Source organism: Phoca vitulina, unplaced genomic scaffold, assembly GCF_004348235.1.
Source record: "Phoca vitulina isolate PV1807 unplaced genomic scaffold, GSC_HSeal_1.0 scaffold36, whole genome shotgun sequence".
Taxonomy (NCBI): domain Eukaryota; kingdom Metazoa; phylum Chordata; class Mammalia; order Carnivora; family Phocidae; genus Phoca; species Phoca vitulina.
The window spans coordinates 12,145,040-12,169,163 of record NW_022589739.1 but is presented as its reverse complement, the minus strand read 5'-3'; the positions used below and the strand labels follow the sequence as shown (position 1 = coordinate 12,169,163).

Here is a 24,124-nt window from a genome sequence, read left to right as displayed (position 1 = left end):
TTTTTTTTTTTTAAAGATTTTATTTATTTATTTGACAGAGAGAGAGATAGCGAGAGCAGGAACACAAGCAGGGGGAGTGGGAGAGGGAGAAGCAGGCTTCCCGCCGAGCAGGGAGCCCGATGTGGGACTCGATCCCAGGACCCTGGGATCATGACCTGAGCCGAAGGCAGACGCTTAACGACTGAGCCACCCACGCGCCCCCAAATAAAATCTTAAAAAAAAAAAAAAAAAAAAAAAATAGCCAGGAAAACATCAAACTCTATTGCCCCATTTTGCCATTTCATCAAGAGAAGTTTTATTTTTCATTGGAACACGGAATATTGATGAGTTATTCCATATATCTCCTTAAAGAGGCCCTGTTCTTTTTAAAGACTCTTTTTTTAATTTAAATTCAATTAATTAACATATAGTGTATTATTAGTTTCAGATGGTAGAGTTCAGTGATTCATCAGTCTTATATAATACCCAGTGCTCATGACATCATGTGCCCTCCTTACTGTCCATCACCCAGTTACCCCATCCTCTCATCCCCCTCCCCTCCAGCAACCCTCAGTTTGTTTCCTATGATTAAGAGTCTCTTATAGTTTGTCTCCCTCTCTGATTTTGTCTTGAAAGAGGCCCTATTTTCATAATTTTTTTTAGTTTGCTCCCTCATTCCTTTATAAGGAATGCTGATCATTCAGAGCCAAGTTATGAATGCAGTAAATACAAGTTCAACCTCATATTACCTATTGTAATCAACCTTGTGAATATAAATTTGGGTGGACTGAGCATGATTCAAATACACATAATCAAGATTTATGTTTCATGACTTTCCCACCTACTATATAAATATTTACAGATTTTGTTCTTAACACATCTTTCAAGAAGAGTGAGACTAAACTGTGCATAACTGGAAAAAGGAGAAATTTTACCATTCATCCTGCAAAGAGATATACAAATGGAAGAGTAATATATTCCACAAAGACTGGAAGAAAAGACTTACATTAAACTTAATAGTGGTCCCAGTAGGAGCAGCTGTAAAACTACTTGGCCCAAAGAGGGAGCCAGATGTGCTACCAAAAGGATTGGAGGTTGTATTTGTAGTACCAAAAAGTCCCCCACTGCTAGTACTTGTTCCAAAATCTGTAAATTAGAAAGAAAAATGAGATGGCAACAGTTAAGAATTTAAGAATCTGTAAGATATTTTGGAATTGGGCTTTGCCACCATAGGAGCATTACTTTCACATCCTCAAATTTTCTATCTTTCCTATCTCCCGACCAGGTACCTTCAAACCTGCTTCATACAGACACATACATAATTCTAGGCTTCCAACTTTGAAGTAAAACAAAATCTGAATCTCTTTGTCAGCTAAGCGTCTATAAAGTTCTTGTTGGGCAAACCTGGAAGACAAGTGAAAAGAAATAGTACTCTATTTCATCATAAATTTTATCTCATTTCTCCTTTCTTGATAAGACTCCATGCTGAATGAACCTGTCTTTCTGAAAACATCACAACAGACTTCAACAAAAGGGGTCACAGTATATTTTATTTACATACATTAAGACAAACACCTATACAACACCAAAAAGTTCAAAACATAAAAATGATCCTATTAGAGCAACCAAACAGATTATTATAAAATTTTGCCCAGTAATTTAGAAAAATTAGTAGGCATGTTGATTATTTTTTAGAATAAATCCTGATTGCCTTACTTTTCCAAAAAGCTGAATTTCAAAAAATTACATAAAAGTGAATTTAACTGGGGCTGCCTGCATGGCTCAGTTGGTAAAGCGACTGCCTTCAGCTAAGGTCATCATCCTGGAGTCCCGGGAACGAGTCCCGCATGGGGCTCCCTGCTCAGCAGGGAGTCTGTTTCTCCCTCTGACCCTCCCCCCTTTCTCATGTGCTCTCTCCCTCTCATTTTCTCTCTCTCTCAAATAAATATATAAATAAAATCTTTAAAAAAAAGTGAATTTAACTGTTATCTAAGGAATATATTTTTCAAAGAGAGATATTACTTCTCAAGAAGTTATACATAGGGTGCAGAAATGTCAGTAAGCAATAAAGTTATCTGCCAATATTTAATAGTAAGTGACATCCTAATCACCAATTTAAGAGGAATCGGATTTCACACTGGCCAACTATTTCTTTTTTAAAAACATGTCCTGGGGCGCCTGGGTGGCTCAGCTGGTTAAGCGAATGCCTTCAGCTCGGGTCATGATCCTGGAGTCCCGTGATCGAGTCCCCATCGGGCTCCCTCTCAGCGGGGAGTCTGCTTCTCCTCTGACCCTCCCCCCTCTCATGTGCTCTCTCTCTCTCATTCTCGCTCTCTCAAATAAATAAAATCTTTAAAAAAAAAAATGTCCTAATGTATGGTTTCAAGTAAACAGTCACATCTCTTTTGAATTAGCATGTTAGATTGCATTTTACATTGTTATGGTTAAATATTTCAATACCCCCCAACTCCCCCACCCCCTTTTTAAAGGTTTTATTTATTTATTTGACAGAGAGAGACACAGCGAGAGAGGGAACACAAGCAGAGGGAGTGGGAGAGGGAGAAGCAGGCTTCCCGCAGAGCAGGGAGCCTGATGTGGGGCTCGATCCCAGGACCCTGGGATCATGACCCGAGCTGCAGGCAGACGCATAACGACTGAGCCACCCAGGTGCCCCCCCACAACTTTCCCTTTGTGAAATATTGATAGCTGGCTAACTTATTCATTCTGCTATGCTTTTGCGCTGTGACTGTATCAACTCACAGGGCATACCTGTTCAACTAGTAGTGGCTACCTCAAAGTACTGTGTGGAGAAGTATCCCCAGGCCACATTTAAACTTAAAAGAGAAAGAAACCACCTATTAAAAACATCTGCTGGGGCGCCTGGGTGGCTCAGTCGTTATGCGTCTGCCTTCGGCTCAGGTCATGATCCCAAGGTCCTGGGATCAAGCCCCGCGTCAGGCTCCCCGCTCAGCGTCAGGCTCCCCGCTCAGCGGGAGGCCTGCTTCTCCCTCTCCCACTTCCCCTGCTTGTGTTCCCTCTCTTGCTGTGTCTCTCTCTGTCAAATAAATAAATAAAATCTTAAAAAAAAAAAACCTGCTATGGGGCACCTGGGGTAGCTCAGTCAGTTAAGTGTCCAACTCTTGACTTCAGCTCAGGTCTTGATCTCAGGGTCGTGAGTTCAAGCCCTGTGTTGGGCTCCACGAGCCCACTTAAATAAAACAACAAAACATCTGCCACGGATAAGGAATGGAAGAGTAACCATGTCACATCTAGTATCTGTTATTCCTCCTTTAGTCTCTTATACCCAATGTGAAACAGAGGCAAGAAGAAGGTGCCCCTGCAGTACAATATGGCTGACTACATGCATTCCTCCTTGAAATTCTCCTCTCTTAACACCTATGACATTACTCTGGCCTGGCTTTTCATCCACTCTCTGGTCATTCTATGTCAGGAGCCTCTTCCTCTGCATATCCTTTGAATACTAGTGCTTCTTAGATTTCCAGTCTTGGAGCGATATAGCCCCTTCCTTTCTAGCCTATTAAACTTTTCAAATACATTTTGAAGTTTTCCTCTCCCCAGTGTTTTTGCCATCTGGTGGAGAAAGGAGGTAAATGAACACAGGAAAAAGAAAAAGAGGGAGTACATTCAATAAGCAAACCAAACTATTAGACGCAAAAGTCCAATGATGTCCTACTTACTTCCAAAGCCAGTTGGTTTATTTTGCGCAAAGGCATTGTTTTGGGATGAGAAGAGACTGGTCCCTGTACTTGCAGTTCCAAACAAGCTATTTGATGTTCCTGTTGATGTGCCAAACCCAAAGCCAGTGCTTGTGGAAGTAGCTGGCTGACTAAATGAATTAGTACCAAATAATCCTCCTGGATAGATGGAGAGGAAAAAAACAGTTAAATAGATGGATTGGAACCACTAAATGAAGTCCTATACCAGCTATAAATAAACCAACTGTATTCCAAGTAAAACCCCTACCTGGTTTGGTCTGTGAATTTCCAAACAGGCCTCCAGTATTGTTGCTAGAACCAAATGCAGATGTTCCAAATGCTCCTCCACTAGTAGTGCCAAAGCCAGTGTCTGAAAAAGCAAAATCCAGGGTCAAAATAAAATCTAAATCAGGTGACCTAATGAAAAGGATTTTAATATTTCTTAACATTTTGTGTTTGAATAGGATCATTGGTCTAATCTGAAAATAATTTTTTCAAAGTTCCATCAGACTATAAATTACAGAGTTAAAATTAAGCCAGACATTTTATTCATTGTCCCAGGAGAAAAAAACAAAGTGAAGAGGTGTGACTTTTCAATAAAGTTATAGATGTCGACAGGTTAAAAAAGAGTGCCAAGGTAACTAATGATTGTGAGCTACAGACAAAAGTCAAGTCATCAAAATTAAAGTGTTAAATTCTCTCTAGGCATCATACATTCCAGAGTCACTGGGATGAATGATCCTTCTTTAGGGGAGCACATCAGAATGACCTGGGAAGGTTTTTCAGAATACACATGTTCAGGTTCCAACCAAGATTCTAATTCCATAGTTCTATGACAGGAAATATGTTCAACAACAACAACAACAAAAGGAAGGGGTGCCTGGGTGGCTCAGGCCGTTAAGTGCCTGCCTTCGGCTCAGGTCATGATCTCAGGGTCCTGGGATCGAGCCCCTTGTCGGACTCCCTGCTCAGCAGGGAATCTACTTCTCCCTCTCCCTCTGCCCCCACCCCTGCATCTTGTGCCCTCTCTCTCTCAAATAAAATCTTAAAAAAAAAAATTTTTTTTCTCTCTCTGCCCCTCTCCCCCCCACCCCCCGGGCTCATGTGTATGCTCTAAAAAAATAAAAAGGTATTTCAAGTACCTTCTACGAATGATCAAAAAACCATGAAAACTCCAAACTATTTCTATTTTCTTAGAAAATTCTAACAAGATCTTATCCGGTCATTGATCAAAGAGAATTTGTTATAAGACCAAAGTATGAATAAAATTCCTATCTGAAGCTATCAGAATGATTTGGTTTTTTTTAAAATTTATTTATTCAAGTATAATTAACACACAGTGTTACATTAGTTTCAGAATCTGTATTTAAGAGTCTGTTTTTTGGTCTCTTTTTTCTTCATCTGTTTTGTTTCTTAAGTTCCACATATAAGTGGAATCATGGTATTTGTCTTTCTCTGACTTATTTCACTTAGCATTATACCCTCTAGATCCAACCATGTTGCTACAAATGGCAAGATCTCACTCTTTATGAGTAATATTCCATTGTATATATACCACATCTTTATCCATTCATCAGTCTATGGACACTCGGGTTGTTGCCATATCTTGGCTCTTGCAAATAATGCTGCAATAAACACAGGGGTGCATGTATCTTTTTGAATTAGCATTTTGGTTTTCTTTGGGTAAATAAGCAGTAGTGGAATTACTGGATTGTACGCTAATTCTATTTTTTAATTTCTGAGGAACCTCCACACTGTTTTCCACAGTGGCTGTACCAGTCTGCATTTCCACCAACAGTGGGAAAGGAAGTTCCTTTTTCTCCACATCCTCGCCAGCACCTGTTATTTGTGTTTTTTATTTCAGCCATCAGAATGGATTTGTTCTTAATAAGAATAGCTTAAGTTTTTCCCCTTCTTTTGTTCTTTTGTAAAACTTACTCTGCCCAAATGTTGAAGTTGTGCCAAAGCCACCAGTGCCACCCCCAAAGGGTGTTCCAAATGACTTATTAAACATCTTCAAAATGAGTCTTTGCTTCAGCAAGCTGAAAGAAGAAAAAATTATCACCTTTTTAAGGACCACAGAATACAATGTAATTCTTTCAAAAAATGTCATTGTACAAGTTTAGTCCCATCCAAACTATAGCATAATGTTCACTCTCATTCAATATCCTAAAACTCTATATAATAAAAGACCTTCTAAAATTGAGCTGAATTATTAGTACCATAATTTAAGGTTAAACTTCATATCCCACCAACAATCATCCCTTATTTAAAACAATGTTTTGTTTTGTTTTTTTAAGTTCCCTTTTAATGAAGATTTTGGGTCCACTATGCCAGATCTAAGAGGTTATCCACAATACCCATTAAAAATTACAATGAAAGGGCGCTTGGGTGGCTCAGGCGGTGAGCGTCTGCCTTCAGTTCGGGTCATGGTCCCAGGGTCCTGGGATCGAGCCCCGCATCGGGCTCCCTGCTCAGCAGGGAGCCTGCTTCTCCCTCTCCCACTCCCCCTGCTTGTGTTCCCTCTCTCACTGTGTCTCTGTCAAATAAATAAATTTTAAAAATCTTTAAAAAAAAATTACAATGATATTCTGTTATCACAACCACCTGAGAAGTTAAAATTTTTGTCAGGCTTTATTTTCTGTATTTTGCATTATAAAAACTTTTTCTGCCCTATTTGGGGGGGTATATAAAATGTTGTAATATTAAATGTTCTTTAAACTATGCATGTCCCTCCTACCATCTCCAAATCTGAGATTCTGGTGCCCTGACATTCTCTTTGAGATTATTTCTTAAAACCATTCTTTACGGTCCCCTACTTACCTATCTTTGTCTGGGAACATTACAGAAAATCTTTGGTGAAAATCCCCCACCTCATATGAATGATTCCTCTCCAGTATCTAAACCAGGCACTTAATGAGTTGGACCAAAGTGTTCCAACAAGTACAAAAGTTTGGTTTCCGCCCCTCCCCAGATTTGCATTAAAAAAAGTTAGTCTATTCAAAAGTAAACACTGTCCCTCTGATAAATTTTCCTTAAACTTAAGGTATCTGCTACCACTAAGCTAGCAGACCACTGAGTAAACTATGTACTTTTAATAAAAATCTCAGGGGGCGCCTAGGTGGCTCAGTTACGAGCGTCTGCCTTTGGCTCAGGTCATGATCCCAGGGTCCTGGGACCAAGCCCCGCATCGGGCTCTCTGCTCAGCGGGAAGCCTGCTTCTCCCTCTCCCACTCCCCCTGCTTGTGTTCCCTCTCCCTGTGTGTCTCTCTGTGTCAAATAAATAAAATCTTAAAAATAAATAAATAAATAGATAGATAAAAATCTCAGAAAATAGCCAATCATACTTACCTGGATTTTGTGACAGGTAGGATGATTTTTCTATTATATACACATTGATGGAACAGTTTTTTCTTCTAGTAATATCATACCTCATTCATATAATAGAATTAAACACTTAGAGGTGCTCCCCACAATGTTCTAGTGTTCCTTCAGTACTTCCAGTTATTCTAATAACCAAAACATTTTGTGCAGCATTGGAAAAGATGAACCTGTCCCTAAATACCTAATGGTTTTACAAAAATCAACATTCTGTCCCCTAAACTCCCCCCAGGAAAAAATTCCAACACTTAGTTCTTTATCCCAACATCCGGGAATTTAATAATTCCAATTAAACAAAGCTCACTGAAACCAGTGGTTCAAGAGAGCCATATCAGAATTAGCTAGCAAGCTTTTCAAAAATAAAACCCCCCAGGTCCCATTCTAGAAATGAGGACCAAAATGTCCAGGATTGGGATGTAGACATTTGTATTTTGAAAGGCTCTTCTTCAAGTGACTCTAATGCATTCTCTTGGAACCAGAGGCTATATTTCACATAAACATCATTTCTCTTTTAGTAATGAGATCTGCTTGAAGTTTCCTGCCTTCTCAATTTAACAGGTGTCACAAAGTGTACAGACCGAGCCTTTACCCTATTAACTGGTGACTCTCCTTTCCAGGGAAAATATTCTTGGAAATACTTAACAGAAGTCTAGACCTTTGTGGCTCTATCTATGTATTTGTTTTTCAACAGTTCATTTGGAATGACAGTTGTGCTAGGGGTTAGATGTCTAGACCATTTCATTTTGACTGCAATCTCTCTCATACTGCTGTCTTGAGTCACAGCCCCATCACATCCACTTCACTCTCTGTTGACTACATTTTTTGACCCATCATCAGCACAGCAAAAACTGAGGAGTAATAGTTATTACACTAAATTTGCCATCCATTTTCTTATTCTAAATCCCCACAACCAGCAATCTGTTCATGTACATCTGACATCTATACAGCAGATATATCAGGATTCAGAAGTAAGTAATAGTTTTTTCTCTGTGACAGTCATCCTTATATTGAAGATTTTAGAGTTAATTTGGGCACTAGGTTCTACAGACCAAATCCATAGCTCCTAACAATCAAAATTTGCTTCTTAATATTCTTATCCTAACAGGGGCGCTTGGGTGGCTCAGTCAATTGAGCGTCCAACTATTGATCTCGGCTCAGGTAATGATCTCATGGGTCGTGAGATGGAGCCCCATGCTGGGGTCCCCAGTTAGCGAGAAGTTAGCTTGAGATTCCCTCTCTCCCTCTGCCCCTCCCCCTGTTCTCTCTGGGGTGCACATTAAGATACATAAAGAATCTTTTTTTTTAAATCTTATCCTGGAGTGCCTGGGTGGCTCAGTCGGTTAAGTATCTGACTCTTGATTTCGGCTCAGGTCATGATCTCAGGGTCATGAGATCAAGCCCCCCATCGGGCTCCGTGCTCATCAGAGTCTGCTTGTCCCTCTCCCTCTGCTCTTCCCCTGCTCGTGCTCTCTCTCTCTCTCTCAAATAAAATCTTAAGAAACATAAAAATGTAAAAAATTTAAAAATCTTATCCTAACATAAAAACCTAACATCACACATATTTCACAAAGGGATTTTTAGTAATAAAATATCCTAGGAAACACCTGTTTATAACCTCTTATACATTATCCCACAATCCCAAAATGATGATATTATGCATCACTGTATTTTAAGGATGAGAAAACAGGATCAAGTGTTTACCGAGTTTCCCAAGGTCAAAGAAGTAATAAGTGGTAGAGCCCCAGTTTAATCTATCTTCTGACTTCCCATGGACACCCTCAATCCTAGGAGGGAACATACTAAGCAACAAACAAGAACATGCTTAGTATTAAGGAAATTCATTTCATCTGTTCCAGACCCAAGAACAAGGGACAACGCAGGGACCAAATCCAATTTGGACTCCTGGAAAAAAAGCGTCTCACTCAAGCTCAGCCTATCTTTTTGGGGATCTGGCCATGATGAGCTTGGCTTAGTCTTAAGCCTGAGCATACTGGGATTTAAGTGTTTAAAAAAAAAAATTATCACCATGGAAATAAACTAGGATTTTGGAAACAGCCTCATGATTTTTATCATAATTGCTAGAAATTAAAGAATGGCTAATACAGTTAACCTTTTGTCCTTCAAACAAATCATTTTCTTGAGTATGCTATGAAATGTCAGTGACTCAATGAAAAATGTCCCATTCACTAGACTTTCCCTTTCTAAACCTACTAATTCATTCTTCAAAACCTAGCTCAGTGGGTGCCTGGATGGCTCAGTCAGTTGACATCCCTCTTGGTTTTGGTTCAGGTCCTAATCTCAGGGTCATGAGATTGAGCACTGCCTCAGGTTCCACACTCAGCGTGGAGTCTGCTTGAGATTCTCTCCCTCTCCCTCTGCTCCTTCCACTGCTCATGTGAGCACATGTGCTTTCTCTCTCAAATAAAATCTTAAAAAACAAAAAACCTAGCTCAAGCTCAAATGTCATCCCTTCCATAAGCTTTCATAGCTCCTTCTAGCAATTAGTCAGTCATTCCTCCAAGCTTACATAACACATGATTTGTTTATAAGTATTCATCTTGACTCTGACTCTTTATGGTGGACACTGTGATAATACCAAATACCTGGGATTTGTAGTCCCAGCTGCTGAGCAGTACTACCAAAAGATAACACTCAGCTGTTGATCCTCTTCAGAACTGCCTCCACTGTAAGAGCTGCCTTACTCAGTGTCATATCCTCTTCCTAGGGTAGTCCATATGCAAAATCAGGGCCCTTCACCCCAACTTAATCTAATTCTAAAGGGTGTTCCCAGCTTCACATTCTCCACAGGATTGGCTGAGGCCTTCATTAAGATAATATCACAACTCAATTTCTCCCTCAGCCCATTCCTCTTCTCTCCCAAGGTGGTGATCCCAAAGCACTCTGTAACAAAACTCATGCAACACTCTCTCTAATTCAGAGTCTACTTTCCAAGGAACTCAACCTTTGAAACCTCCAACCCTCCCCAATACACAATAAACTTCTCCAGGATAGAGACAGTATCATTGGTTTACTATCCCAGAAACTAACAAAGGGTCTGAAACATATACAGTTGACCTTTAAACAATGCAGGTTTTAGAACTTCTGGTGCCCCCAAAACTTAAGTACCTAATAACCCACTGTTGACTAGAAGCCTTACCAATAACATAAATAGTTGATTAACACATATTTTGTATGTTATGTACATTATGCACTGCATTACAGTAAAGTAAGTTACAGAAAAGAAATATTATTAAGAAGGTCATAAAGAAAATACATATATAGTGCTGTACCGTATTTATTGAAACAATTCCATGTGTAAGTGGACATGTGCAGTTCAAACCCTTGTTGTTGGAGGGTCAAGTGTACTCATTTTCTAAACTAATGACAATAACCACTAATGTGCTTTTTAAACAAAGGCTGTATGATCAATGTATTTTAGAAGTAACTTCTAACTTAAAATCAAGTGTGATGAATTCTCAGAACAAAAGGAAACCATGAAAGGGAAGATTCTTGGTAGAACTTGTCATTTAAGAGGTTGCAAAAAGGAAGAGATCACAAAATGGCTGGATACAACCAGCAAACAGTTGTTTGGTTTGTTATATATATGGTCTATTTCACATAAATATGTATGCATGTACGCAGAAATGTTTATGAATGCATATATATTATCTCAAACTAGCTCATAACATTTAAAATAGGGCTAGGTCAGAAAAACATTTTGAGTTTGAGTTTGTAACTTCTGATATAACCAGAGGAAGGACCCATACATTTAAAACTGGAAGAGCAGTAAGCGCCAGGAAGCACAACAGGAAGTCAAATGTAGGTCAGAATGTGAATAGGAAATATGAGGAAAAATCTGTGGGGATTTAGAATGTGAACTGGACCTTGGGGGACTAGAAAGACAAGAGAGGAAATAAGCACCAGGATAAATAAGGTACACAGGTAAGAATGGGTATTTGTGTACTTATCCTATCTGGCCTTGTATTTTAACACCAAAGCTCAGCTTCCCTCATATGATAAGCATATAATAAATGAACTTATTAGTTCATTAGGTAGATGTCATTAACCTTAAATTATCCAACTACAGAAGTAAACCAGAGCACTCTGCTACATATGTAGCCAGGATACGGTATCAAGAATAGGACACCACCAGAATATTTGGACAAAGTTATCCTAGAGAGTTATTTCAAGTAAAAGATGTTTAATGAAAAAAAGCAAACTGCAAAAAGATACATTTGGCAGATTATGTAAAACAGAAAAAAAAATACACTCTTATTCATAGTAAGAGTAAAAAGGGAGACTAGAAGAAATACATGAAAGTGGTGGCCTCTGGAGAAAGGCAGGTAAATGGTATCTGGGACAAAGAATTCAGAGGACCCAAACTTTTCCATCATGTTTATTTCTTCTATTACCAGCAACAACAACAAAAAAGATCTAGAGGATGCAGATAATCTGCACTATTTTTCTATTTAAAAAAAAAAAAAGCTTTCCAGCCCCGGCCCCAGACATAGCAGCCGCCGAGATGTTGATGCCCAAGAAGAACCAAATTGTCATTTATGAACTCCTTTTCAAGGAGGGAGTGATGGTGGCCAAGGATGTCCACATGCCCAAACACTCTGAGCTGGCAGACAAGAATGTGCCCAACCTTCACGTCATGAAGGCCATGCAGTCTCTCAAATCACGAGGCTACGTAAAGGAACAGTTTGCCTGGAGACATTTCTACTGGTACCTTACCAACGAGGGCATCCAGTATCTCCGTGATTACCTCCACCTGCCCCCCGAGATTGTGCCTGCCACTCTGCGCCGCAGCCACCCTGAGACTGGCCGACCACGGCCCAAAGGTCTAGAGGGAGAGCGACCTGCAAGACTCACACGAGGGGAAACTGAAAGAGACACCTACAGAGAAAGCGCTGTGCCCCCTGGTGCCGACAAGAAAGCTGAGGCCGGGGCTGGGTCAGCAACTGAGTTCCAGTTTAGAGGCGGATTTGGTCGTGGACATGCCACCTCAGTAAAGTTGGAGATGTTTTGTGTTGAATAAATTTGTAGCCAGAAAAAAAAAAAAAAGGTAGGGGCGCCTGGCTAGCTCAGTTGGTAGAGCACGTGACTCTTGATTTTGGCTCAGTCACGATTTGGGGTTGTGAGATTGAGCCCTGCGTCTGGCTCTGTGTTGGGCACGGAGCCTGCTTAAGATTCTCTCTCTCCCAGGGCGCCTGGGTGGCTCAGTCGTTAAGCGACTGCCTTCGGCTCAGGTCATGATCCCAGGGTCCTGGGATCGAGCCCCGCATCGGGCTCCCCACTCCGCGGGAAGCCTGCTTCTCCCTCTCCGCGGGAAGCCTGCTTCTCCCTCTCCCACTCTCCCTGCTTGTGTTCCCTCTCTCTGTGTCTCTGTCAAATAAATAAATAAAATCTTAAAAAAAAAAAAAAAAAAAAAGAGGGGCGCCTGGGTGGCTCAGTCGTTGGGCGTCTGCCTTCGGCTCGGGTCATGATCCCGGGGTCCTGGGATCGAGCCCCGCGTCGGGCTCCCTGCTCCGCGGGAGGCCTGCTTCTCCCTCTCCCACTCCCCCTGCTTGTGTTCCTGCTCTCGCTGTGTCTCTCTCTGTCAAATAAATAAATAATCTTTAAAAAAAAAAAAAAAAAGATTCTCTCCCTCTGCCCCACCCCCCTCATGCTAGCGATCTCCCCCCCTCTCTTAAAAAAAAAAGGGGGGGGAGTAATCCTAGAGATTGCTATGTGTGGAACTTCTAAATCTATTCAAGTTCAAAGGCATATCAAAAAAAAAAGTTTAAAGGCATATCATACATTCAAGTCTTTATCCTTTTAAACATATTAACCTGGCCCAAACGGAAATACTAGCTAACATTTGAATTCTTACTGTGTCCCAGGCACTGGCCTAAGTACATTTTACAAATTATCTCATATAAACCTCCAAGAATCCAAAGAGGTAGGTATTTTGATCCCTATTATACAAATGGTGAAATTGAGCATGATCACAAAGCTACTTTTGACTATTAGCTGTGCGTAGAGAGCCCAGAACTCCTAGAGAAAGAACGCTGACAACTAAAAGGAAAAATGACTTTACATTCACTATAAATAAGAAAGCTATAGGGATGCCTGGGTGGCTCAGTCGGTTAAGCTGCTGCCTTAGGCCCGGGTCATGATTCCAGGGTCCTGGGATCGAGTCCCGCATCGGGCTCCTTGCTCAGCAGGGAGCCTGCTTCTCCCTCTCTCTCCCCCCCTGCTTGTGCTCTGTCAAATAAATAAAATCTTTAAAAAAAAAAATAAGAAGGCTATAAAACCAAAATTTGGCAGTATTAATCCAGCACTATCAGGGGAAAGAGACACTTCTCTGGCAAACATGACAGTTCTAATCATCAGAAAGGTAACTGCTCACTCTTACGGAATGACAATTTATGTGGTCTAGATGAATTTTCCTGAAAAGATTAACCACTTTCTTTATGGATGGATGTACTTATACTCACTGCAAAATTTTTTTTTTTGTAAGACATATTAAGAAAGAAAAAATTAAAATGAAATAGTCCTATACAGGAAGAGACAATGCCCTTAAATAATTTACTTTGTTCTTTGTGCTGATCTTCTTTTTACGTAGGCTCCACACCCAGCGTGGAGCCCAATATGGCTTAAACTCACCACCCTGGGGCGCCTAGGTGGCTCAGTCGTTAAGCGTCTGCCTTCGGCTCAGGTCATGATCCCAGGGTCCTGGGATCGAGCCCCGCATCGGGCTCCCGGCTCGGCGGGAAGCCTGCTTCTCCCTCTCCCACTCCCCCTGCTTGTGTTCCCTCTCTCGCTGTGTCTCTCTCTGTCAAATAAATAAATAAAATCTTTAAAAAAAAAAAAAAAACAAAACTCACCGCCCTGAGATCAAGACCTGAGCTGAGATCAAATCAAGAGTCAGGCACTTAGGGCGCCTGGGTGGCTCAGTTGGTTGAGCGACTGCCTTCGGCTCAGGTCATGATCCTGGAGTCCCGGGATCGAGTCCCGCATCGGGCTCCCTGCTCGGCGGGGAGTCTGCTTCTCCCTCTGACCCTCCCCCCCTCATGTGCTCTCCCTCTCTCTCTCTCTCAAATAAATAAATAAAATCTTAAAAAAAAAAAAAAAAAAGAGTCAGGCACTTAACCCACTGAGCCACTCAGGGGTCCCTGTGCTCAATCTTCTAATTAGTAATTCAGACGGTCAGATACAAGGGGGCTGCCTGGGTGGCTCAGTCAGTTGAGCATCTGACTTTGGCTCGGGTCGTGATCTCGGGGTCCTGGGATGGAGCCCCGAGACCGCAACAGGCTCCCAGTTCACCAGTGAGTCTGCTTCTCCCTCTCCCTTTGCCCCTCCCCCCCACCTTGCAAGCTCTCTCTCTCTCAAATGGATAAATAAAATCGTAAAAAAAAAGACAAAAAAAAACTGGGGTGACTGGGTGGCTCAGTTGTTAAGCGTCTGCCTTCGGCTCAGGTCATGGTCCCGGGGTCCTGGGATCGAGCCCCGCATCGGGGTCCCTGCTCGGCAGGAAGCCTGCTTCTCCCTCTCCCATTCCCCCTGCTTGTGTTCCCTCTCGCTGTGTCTCCCTCTGTCAAATAAATAAAGTCTTCAAAAAAAAAAAAAAAAAAACAACTGTCAGATACAAGAAAAAGAGGTAGCCTTAGCCTTAATAACAGACATCAGTAGTCCAGTATTCCCCAACTATCCCAAATGAAGCTTAATAAACTGATATACATCCAACTTTTGTGCGTTTTGTGAACTCTGGGAACAATGACAAACAATGACAATGAAAAGTGGTGGAGAGACCCTGAAACATGGTAACAACCCAGCAATTGCCAACTTTAAGCACTATCTGAATGACTAAGCAAGCTTGCTGCTCTCTGACAATAGAAAGTTACACAACTGGGAAGTATTTTCCTCTCCACTTCACTGAATTCCTTTGTATCAAACTCAGTAAAGAGCAAAACAATAAATAATTGTTAGATTAATGAACTAGTACTTCCCAAATTTACAAAGTACTTCATATATCCTCTCATCTAATCTTCACAAAAATACTAGAATAGGCAGGAATTATCATCCACAGTTAAACTGAATGGAAAAATAACTGTTGATTTTTGCCTTGAATAGAAGAGGGTGGGAAGGGGGGTGGGAGGATGGGTTAGCCTGGTGATGGGTATTGAGGAGGGCACGTTCTGCATGGAGCACTGGGTGTTATGCACAAACAATGAATCATGGAACACTATATCTAAAACTAATGATGTAATGTATGGGGATTAACATAACAATAAAAAAATTAAAAAAAAAAAAAGAAGAGGGTGGGAGAGTTAGGAAGAATTCCAAGAAGTTAGCTTATGGGAGAGTTAGGCAGAATTCCAAGAAGTTAGCTTAGTCTTAATCACCTAATATCACATCCCAGCAAAACCACCTGCTATCCTCTTGTTTTACTGTATCCTTCCTATGATCAATCCCAAATCAAGCCACTCCCTTTGTTAGAACATTTGCTTTGCTCTAAAAACTATATCCCTTTTTTTTTTTTGCTTTTTAAAGATTTTTATTTTATTTATTTGACAGAGAGAGTGACAGAGCACAAGCAGGGGGAGCAGCAGAGGGAGAGGGAGAAGCAGGCTCCCCACTGAGCCGGGATACCCAGGCGCCCCTTTTTCTTTCTAAAAATTGCTGTTCAGGGGCACCTGGCTGGGTCAGTTGGTGGAGTATGTGACTCTTGGATCTTGGAGTTGTAAGTCTGAGCTCCAAGGTGGGTGTAACAATTACATAAAAAAATAAAATCTTGGGGCACCTGGGTGGTTCAGTCGGTTAAGCGTCTGCCTTTGGCTCAGATCATGATGCCAGGCTCCTGGGATCGAGCCCCGCATTGGGCTCCCTGCTTCTCCCTCTCTGTTTTTTTTAAAGATTTTATTTATTTATTTATTTATTTGAGAGAGAGGGAGATAGCAAGAGAGAGCAGGAGCAGGGAGGAGAGGGAGAAGCAGGGAGCCCAACGTGGGGCTCGATCCCAGGACTCTGGGATCACAACCTGAGCTTAAGGCAGACGCTTAACCGATCAAGCCACCCAGGTGCCCCAATAATAAATCAACTCTTAAAAAAAAGGAAAAGAAAAATTGCTGGGGCACCTGGGTACAGCATACGACTCTTGATCTCGAGGTTGTAAGTTTAAGCCCCACACTGGGTGCAGAGATTACTAAAAAATAAAAAAATAAACAAACATAAAAAATAAGGGGCACCTGGGTGGCTTAGCTGGTTAAGCGAATGCCTTCGGCTCGGGTCATGATCCTGGAGTCCCAGGGTTGAGTCCCACATTGGGCTCCTGCTCAGCAGGGAGTCTGCTTCTCCCTCTGACCCTCTCCCCTCTCATGCTCTCTACCCCAAATAGATAGATAAAATCTTAAAAAAATAAAAAATAAAAATTGCCGTTCAAGCCTCACTATTCCACAACTGTCCCAGATTAGACCCTTCAGACTCTTTATCAGTATAAAAACACATCCCCTTCCCCTCCCCCTTTCCAAACCTGATTACGTAAACTAATGCCTCCCAGCTGCTTTTAGTTATGCAATATATTTGTTGTCATACCTGCCACTTGAGTGTATGAACTGTTTGCTGCTCTGGTAAAAAGCATCTGGATTTTGCTCAATTTCTTCCATTAGGGTGTAAATTAATTTAAAATAATCTATATTATTTAATAGAGCTCCTTTCCTCACAGTGCTGAGCAATATTTTCATTCCCTTAACATAATCTTCATTTGACAAACAGAAGTAGTGAAAAGAGCACATCAACTTTGGAGTAAGACAAATCTGTATTTAAAACTCTCCACCACTTACTATCTTTGCAATTCTCTGTAAATCTAAAATTAACTCAAAATAAAAAGTTAAAAAGGAATTTAAGAAACCCTGCCATTTGCTACTGTGTAACTGTACTTGTCATGATATTCAACCTCTTAAACCTCTATGTCTACAATTGAACAACAGGGATTTTCCGGCCTACACTGAAGGACAAAGATGCCTCAAACTACAGCTCCTCAAAAGGTTTGTTTGTTTTTAAAGATTTTAAAATTTTTTAAAGTAATCTCTACACCCAAAAGCAGGTTTTTGTTTAGCTTTTCAACAAATATTTTTACAATATTTTTAGTTAGAAAAATGTACATTAATTTTCCCTCGCTCTAAGCCTTGACTGCTCAATGCCTAGCTAGAACACCATACATAAAATGATTTCCCAATACTTCAATGTCCTCTACTGACCATTTAATACAACCATAAAATACCACTGTAAACAACAAAAACAAACACCCACTCCATACACACACTGAGGTCACTCTGATCATTCATTCTCTTCCACTCATCTCACATCCCTAGTCTGATTCTCAGCAAGTCACCTTTAATCTACAAATCCATTCACCTATTTCTTAAGAAGCTTAGTCCACCAAGAAAGCTTAGGTGTGGGGGCACCTGTGTGGCTCAGATGGTTAAGCGTCTGCCTTCTGCTCAGGTCATGATCCCAGGGTCCTGGGATTGAGCCCCGCGTCAGGCTCCCTGCTCAGCAGGGAGTCTGCTTCTCCCTCTCCCTCTGCTGCTCCCCCTGCTTGTGTTCTCTCTCTCTGTATCTCTCTGTCTCAAATGAATAAATAAAATCTTAAAAAAAAAAGCTTAGGTGTGTAGATACCACAGGTCTCTGTCAAAGGAGCATGTGGAAATAAATAAGGTATGAAGTGATGAGTGAGTGCAACATGCATTCATGAAGGATTGAACTGTTCCCTTCCTGAACAAGAGTCCTAATTCAGTCAATTCTTTCTTCCCTTAATTAGTGGTTTTCAAATATTTTTAGCTACGGAACCCAACACATAAAACAGACATAAGCAGAAGCTGCTCTGGCTGAAGTAAAGAGGAATAGGTGCAGTAGAACCCTACCAGCTGAGTGCTTTCAAAGAACCAATGTGAAAAATCATTGTCCTTCCTAGTGATTCTGAAAGTGAGGTCTGAAGGCCCCTAAAGTCCTTGAATCCTCTTCCAGGGTGTCCATGAAGTCAAAACTATTTTCATAATAATACTAAGACATTATTTACCTTTTTTTTTTTTTTTTTAACTGTACTAACCTCAGCACTGGGGTGGCAAAAGCAATGGTGTATAAAACTGCTGGACCCTGAGCATGAATCAGGACAATGACCCAAACTATAAAACAGTCACTGAATTCTTCACTGCCACACACAGCACACACAAAAAATACACTTTCACTTGAATGCCTTTGATGAAGTTGTAAAAATTAGCGATTGTATTAATTCTTGACATTTCAGTACACATTTTTTAAATATTCTGTGATTATTGTTTGAGATGAAATGGGAACTACTCAAAAGCACTTCTGTATATGGAAATACAAGGGCTATGTCAAAGAATAACACCCGTGTGATTACCTTAGTAGAAGGCTGAACCAGCTGATTTTTCATGGAACACCATTTTTACTTCAGAGAATAAATGACAAAACTATGGTTATTCAGATTTGAAATGAAAATTAGAATTATGTCTGCCACTATGAGCTTGTCAGATCATTCTTTTTTAAAGGATTTTATTTATTTGACAGATAGAGACATAGCGAGAGAGGGAACACAAGCAGGAGGAGTGGGAGTGCGAGAAGCAGGCTCCCCGCCGAGCAGGGAGCCCGATGTGGGGCTTGATCCCAGGACCCTGGGATCATGACCTGAGCCGAAGGCAGATGCTTAACGACTGAGCCACCCAGGCGCCCCTTGTCAGCTCATTCTCAAAAGACTTATCTGATGAGATGGGTGAAAATGTTAACAACTGTATAATTAAATCTGTCAACATTGGGAAGAGCTACATAACCCAGTGAACCAATGATTTCTAAACAACCAATGTATGATGTCATAAAATCATGCATGAGTAAATATCCATTCAAAGTGCAAGACAAACCAATGAATTTTAATGTAACACCGGACTAAGTTCAAGAATATGGCTTCAGGGCGCCTGGGTGGCTCATTCACTTAAGCCTCTGCTTCAGCTCCGGTCTTGATCCCAGAGTCCTGGGATCCCCTGAATTCCGCATGGAGTTCTGCATCGGGCTCCCTGCTCAGCGGGGAATCTGCTTCTCCCTCTCTCCCTCCCTCCTGCTCTGTGCGTGCGTGCGCTCTCTCTCAAATAAATAAAATCTTTAATAATATGGCTTCAGATTCCACATTGCAACAAATTTTTAGAAACGTTTGAGTGTAGGGGCGCCTGAGTGGCTCAGTTGTTAAGTGCCTGCCTTCGGCTCAGGTCATGATCCCAGGGTCCTGGGATCGAGCCCTGGATCAGGCTCCTTGCTCCACGGGAAGCCTGCTTCTCCCTCTCCCACTCCCCATGCTTGTGTTCCCTCTCTCGCTGTGTCTCTGTCAAAATAAATAAAATCTTTAAAAAAAAAAAGAAAGAAATGTTTGAGTGTAGTGTCAAAGGAGAATATCTATAATTATTTGAAAAGGTTATTAAAACATTCCTCTTTTTGGGGCGCCTGGGTGGTTCATTCAGTTAAGCATCTGCTTCGGCTCAAGTCATGATCCCAGGGTTCTGGGATCGAGGCCTGCATCGCATAGGGCTCCCTGCTCCACGGGAAGCCTGCTTCTCCCTCTCCCACTCCCCCTGCTTGTGTTCCTGCTCTGGCTATCTCTCTCTCTGTCAAATAAATAAATAAAATCTTAAAAAAAAAAAATTCCTCTCTTCCATCTACTTATCTGTATGAGGCTGGGATTTTTTCCCATACTTCAACCAAAACAACTTATCAACTGTGAATGCAAAAGATCTGCAAGTCCAGTGATCTCCTACTAAGCCAGACATCAAAGAGATTTACAAACATGTAAAACGCCACCACCCTTGTCACTAAATTTTTTAGCAATTTTTCATAAAATTGTTATATTAACAAATGAGTTTATTATTTTTTAAGTCAATATTATCTTTTAAAACTTTAATTGCTAGTATAGTAAATATGAGTAGATATAACCCACATAACAAAAGCTGTCTGGAATCAATAATTTTTAAAAGTATAAAGGAGTCCAAAGACCTCAAATTTTGACAACTGCTATACTAGACTATTGTTATAGTCTTCTAATTCATCTGCCAGACTCGAGTTTCACATCTTCCAATTTACCCTACTACCCACCAGCTTAAACTCACTGTATCAGACTTAGCTAATTAGAGCTGTATTTTAATAATTTTTATTTCTCTACTATAAAACTGCAATTACGCTGAATTAAGTACAAACTCTTCAATGTGACAATTCGCAGTGTCAGTACAATGGGACAAGACTCCGATCAATGCATATAACTGTATCAGTGAAATGGAAAGATAATGGAATCCCACAGCACCACATTTAATTACATCAATTCAACTACAAACTCTTTTTGCCCTCTTCCACAAAAAGAGAAATAAATATTGCTTTATTTTCCCAATGGCCTATCCCCTTTCAAACAAGACCTTGATTTCTATCCCAGAGAAAGGGAGGCTACCACAAAAATAAAAGAGACTCTAGGACTCTTAGCTTTTCAGCTTCCTGAAACAATTCCAGATTTTGATAACTTTAAAGGACACTTTATCAAGATGCAATTTATTAGGGGCACCTGGGTGACTCAGTCGGTTAAGTGGCTGCCTTCAGCTTGGGTCGTGATCCCAGGGTCCTGGAATCAAGCCCCACAGGCCCACATCGGGCTCCGTGCTCAGCAGGGAGCCTGCTTCTCCCTCGGCTTGCCGCTCCCCCGCTTGTGCTTGCTCTCCCCCCCTTCTCTGTCAAATAAATAAAATCTTGAAAAAAAAGAAAAAGATGCAATTTATTAGCTGACTTTACAAGCACACACCAGGCAAGATAAAGTTATGGCGTTACTGAAATATTGGTAATGTTTTCTCAAAAGCAGTGATCTCTCAATCAGGGCAATTTTGCCTCCCAGTGGACATGTGACAATATTTGGAGACCTTCCTAATCGTTACAACTCGGGGAGGGGGTGTTATGGATATCTAATGGGTAGATGTGGGGAATGCTGCTGAACACCCTACAATACAAAACATAGCTCCCAGACAAAAAGAATTATCTGGCCCAAAACGTCAACAGTGCAGAGGCTGAAAAATCTTCTCTAGAGACATGCTATGCCAAATACTTAGGTTCAATTCCAAACCCAAAGAAATGCACCAAATTCTCAAGAAACACTGTATACATACCTTACCTCTACTACCTATATTGTTAAATCTCCTAAAATTTTAGTCCCCTAACCTTTCGACAAATTGCATAATTACAGATGTGCACTCTGTTAGAAATTAAACATCACAACTTGTATCCCTTACTTCTTAGGTTAATTGCTACAATAAAAATATCACAATAAAATAATATACCCAATTTCTTCCAAGCTGTGAATCTGGTTCCCTAAAAGTTCTATTTGTTCTTAGCTATCTAGGAGCTAGTAGACATGAATAAAGTCAGGTACCAAAGTACCATGTAATGTATGAACGGTATGAGTCCTCTTATCTAGGCCCCGTTTTTCCGGAGCACACATATACCCAGTCTTTTTATAGACTATTTTTAGGTTTAGCTGTTCCGTATTTGTTTATCCCTTCAAGTAAACACTGAATGCCTACTATGTGCCAAGCAACCTGAATACAAAGATAAGACAGGGGTGCCTGGGAGGCTAGTCGGTTAAGCATCGAACTCTTGATTTCGGCTAAGGTCATGATCTCAGGATTGTGAGACTGAGCCCCACATGGCTCCGCACCAGCAGGGAGTCGGCTTGGATTCTCTCTCTCCCTCTCCCTCCTTCCCTCTCTCTCTTTCCTTCTTTCTAAAATAAATAAATAGGGTGCCTGGGTGGCTCAGTTGGTTGGGCAACTGCCTTCGGCTCAGGTCTTGATCCTGGAGTCCCTGGATCGAGTCCCGCATCAGGCTCCCTGCTCGGCGGGGAGTCTGCTTCTCCCTCTGACCCTCCCCCCTCTCATGTGCTCTCTTCTCTCTCATTCTCTCTCTCAAATAAATAAAATCTTAAAAAAAAATTAAATTAAATAAATAAATCTTAAAAAAAGGTAAGACAAATATATTTTACCACAGTCTAGTAAGATAAACAGCTAAAATACAAAATGATTTGTGCTATAAATAGAAGTATCAAATAAGTGTTATGGAAGCTTGCAGGAGACAGAATGCCAGGAAAGGCTTCCCAGAAGAGGGTGATGCTTGAACTGAGAAAATGTCACAGAAAATATACTCTGTTCACATCTCTGTGTTTAGACTACTGTACTCTTCTCCTCTTACACACTAGTTTTCCGTTTTTGCTTTGTCATCTAAACAAGAACAAAGTGACGATCTCACCACTGTGAACAGACCAAAGTGGTGACTTTTTAATTCAATTTCCTCAAATCTTAATGAAGAGTGAAAAAATAATTCTATCAAAGTATTTCCCAGTACCTCCAATTTGTCCAAGTTCTGGTTTTGTTTTTTAATATCCTAACTTCTTCCACCAAGTAAACATATCATCTGTCACCCAGTTAACAAGCACTTCTCTTTATAAGACTGTCACAGGGAATGATCACTGCTCTTTTCTTTCTTCCAGTTAGTTTCTTCTTCCGGTTTCACTTTCTCAGCTTATCCTACTACAATACTTTGAACTCAGTACCAAAGGAGCCATGAGTTCCAAGGTATAAGAACCACAAAATTACCACTGCCTATCTTTCTAAGTTTTGTCTGTATTTCCTGCTTCCTATTCCAATACTGTTATGAGTCACGAATTGGATTCTTTCTTCTTAGTCCCCAGCAGCTGACACAAATAAAAATTTCAGATTTGGAATAGGAAATTAGCCAGACATGTAGTCTTATGGATTCGTTTCCAATACATTTACATCACTGACATTCTTCCGCCAACTTTTTAGTTCTCACGGTTTAGGTTACGGTACCGCAAATGAAGCTTCTCCCTTTACACAAACAGAAGTGGTACCAACCAGATCGGAAACGCTATCAAAGACTGCTTCTAACTACCGAATGCTCCCCCCCCCCAACCTCCGGAGGGAACCTTCAAATAATGGGAGGCTGGAACGCCCAGGGAGGGTGATACAGGAGAAAAATTTCTAGACTGAGTCACATCTGGTATTGGCTAATCCCGTCCTTTCTCTGGACCTCAGTTTCTCCATCTATAAAACTTGCACGTGATGTACGGTAGGGGGATTGGCTTAATTTCTAAGGTCTCTATGGCCATAGTAATCCAGAAATCCCATCTTTCTCCTCATCTAGTTTTACATGGAACACGTGGGAGGACAGAAAATAACCTTTTACTCCACTAAACCGACCTTAATTCTCAGATATTATTTTAAAAAGCTAACAAACTCCCGACCCACCCACCCTAAACCTCGGGCTACAAATTTCCCCCGTGGAGACGCCAAAGGCAAATTAAAGCCCATCCAGCACGATGGTCAAGGAAGTGCTACGGTGATCCTACTCAGGGTACTAAGACGCTGCCCCCGCAAAGGGCCCGCCCACCTAATCACCGCCGGGCAAACGAATGAGTACCACCAGATACATGGACGCTCCCTCCGCGTAGGCTGCCACGGGAGACCCCGGGGCACAGACTCCACGGATCTCGATTCTCTCCCAGCGCCCGAGAGCCCAGCCTGGGGGCCGCAGGGTAGCGCGCCCCGCCCCCTCCCTCAGGGCAGAAGGTGCGCGCCGAAGCGCGAGACTTCCGCGCGGAGGGCCTGGGACGCCCCGCGCACCCGCCCGCCCTGACGGGAGGAGGAGCCTGTCGGTCCGGGGCCGCCACCGCCTGGGTTCCCGACTTACCGCGGTGCGGCAGGAGAAGGGAAGTGTCAGGAGTCAAGGCCTAGGCCCGTCCGCCACCCGCCGCTCAGAGAGCAGCGCGCGGCCGCCACGAAACCGTCGCCGCCGCTACCACCACCGCCACCGACCGCCGCTTCGGGCGCAGCGCGCAGAGGGCCCGACTGCGTCACACGCCGCCCGCCGTCAGAGGCTCGCTCCGGGCGCTCCGCCCTCGTTGTCTGCGCATTGGCAGACGCTTCCGCCACTCTAAGCCCGCCCTGTTATTC

The 24,124-nt window shown here is 41.8% G+C and overlaps 2 protein-coding genes across 6 annotated transcripts in view; one reads left to right on the top strand and one right to left on the bottom strand.

Moving 5' to 3' along the window:
• Positions 1-24,019, bottom strand: part of NUP98 (nucleoporin 98 and 96 precursor) — a 122,080-nt gene extending 98,061 nt beyond the window's left edge. For 3 of the 5 annotated variants that reach the window (XM_032426811.1, XM_032426815.1, XM_032426816.1), the window contains exons 1-5: positions 23,862-24,019; positions 5,634-5,737; positions 3,964-4,065; positions 3,678-3,854; positions 986-1,125 (exon numbers count right to left, since the gene is read on the bottom strand). In XM_032426811.1, coding sequence (XP_032282702.1) covers positions 986-1,125; positions 3,678-3,854; positions 3,964-4,065; positions 5,634-5,709 — 495 coding nt within the window. In that variant the 5' untranslated portion in view covers positions 5,710-5,737; positions 23,862-24,019. Of the gene's footprint in view, positions 1-985; positions 1,126-3,677; positions 3,855-3,963; positions 4,066-5,633; positions 5,738-7,046; positions 7,205-23,561; positions 23,833-23,861 lie in introns of those variants that run through there. The other 2 variants (XM_032426812.1, XM_032426813.1) reach the window with 2 other exon arrangements.
• LOC116646224 (40S ribosomal protein S10-like) lies at positions 11,569-12,132 on the top strand. Its single transcript, XM_032426817.1, has one exon. The coding sequence runs from the start codon at positions 11,599-11,601 to the stop codon at positions 12,112-12,114; it is 516 nt and encodes a 171-aa protein (XP_032282708.1). The 5' UTR covers positions 11,569-11,598; the 3' UTR covers positions 12,115-12,132.
• Positions 24,020-24,124: the final 105 nt, after the last annotated feature.

What these genes read in the sequence shown, in the direction of transcription:
- LOC116646224 (XM_032426817.1), top strand. Translation starts at nt 11,599, where the DNA reads ATGTTGATGCCCAAGAAGAACCAAATTGTCATTTATGAACTCCTTTTC.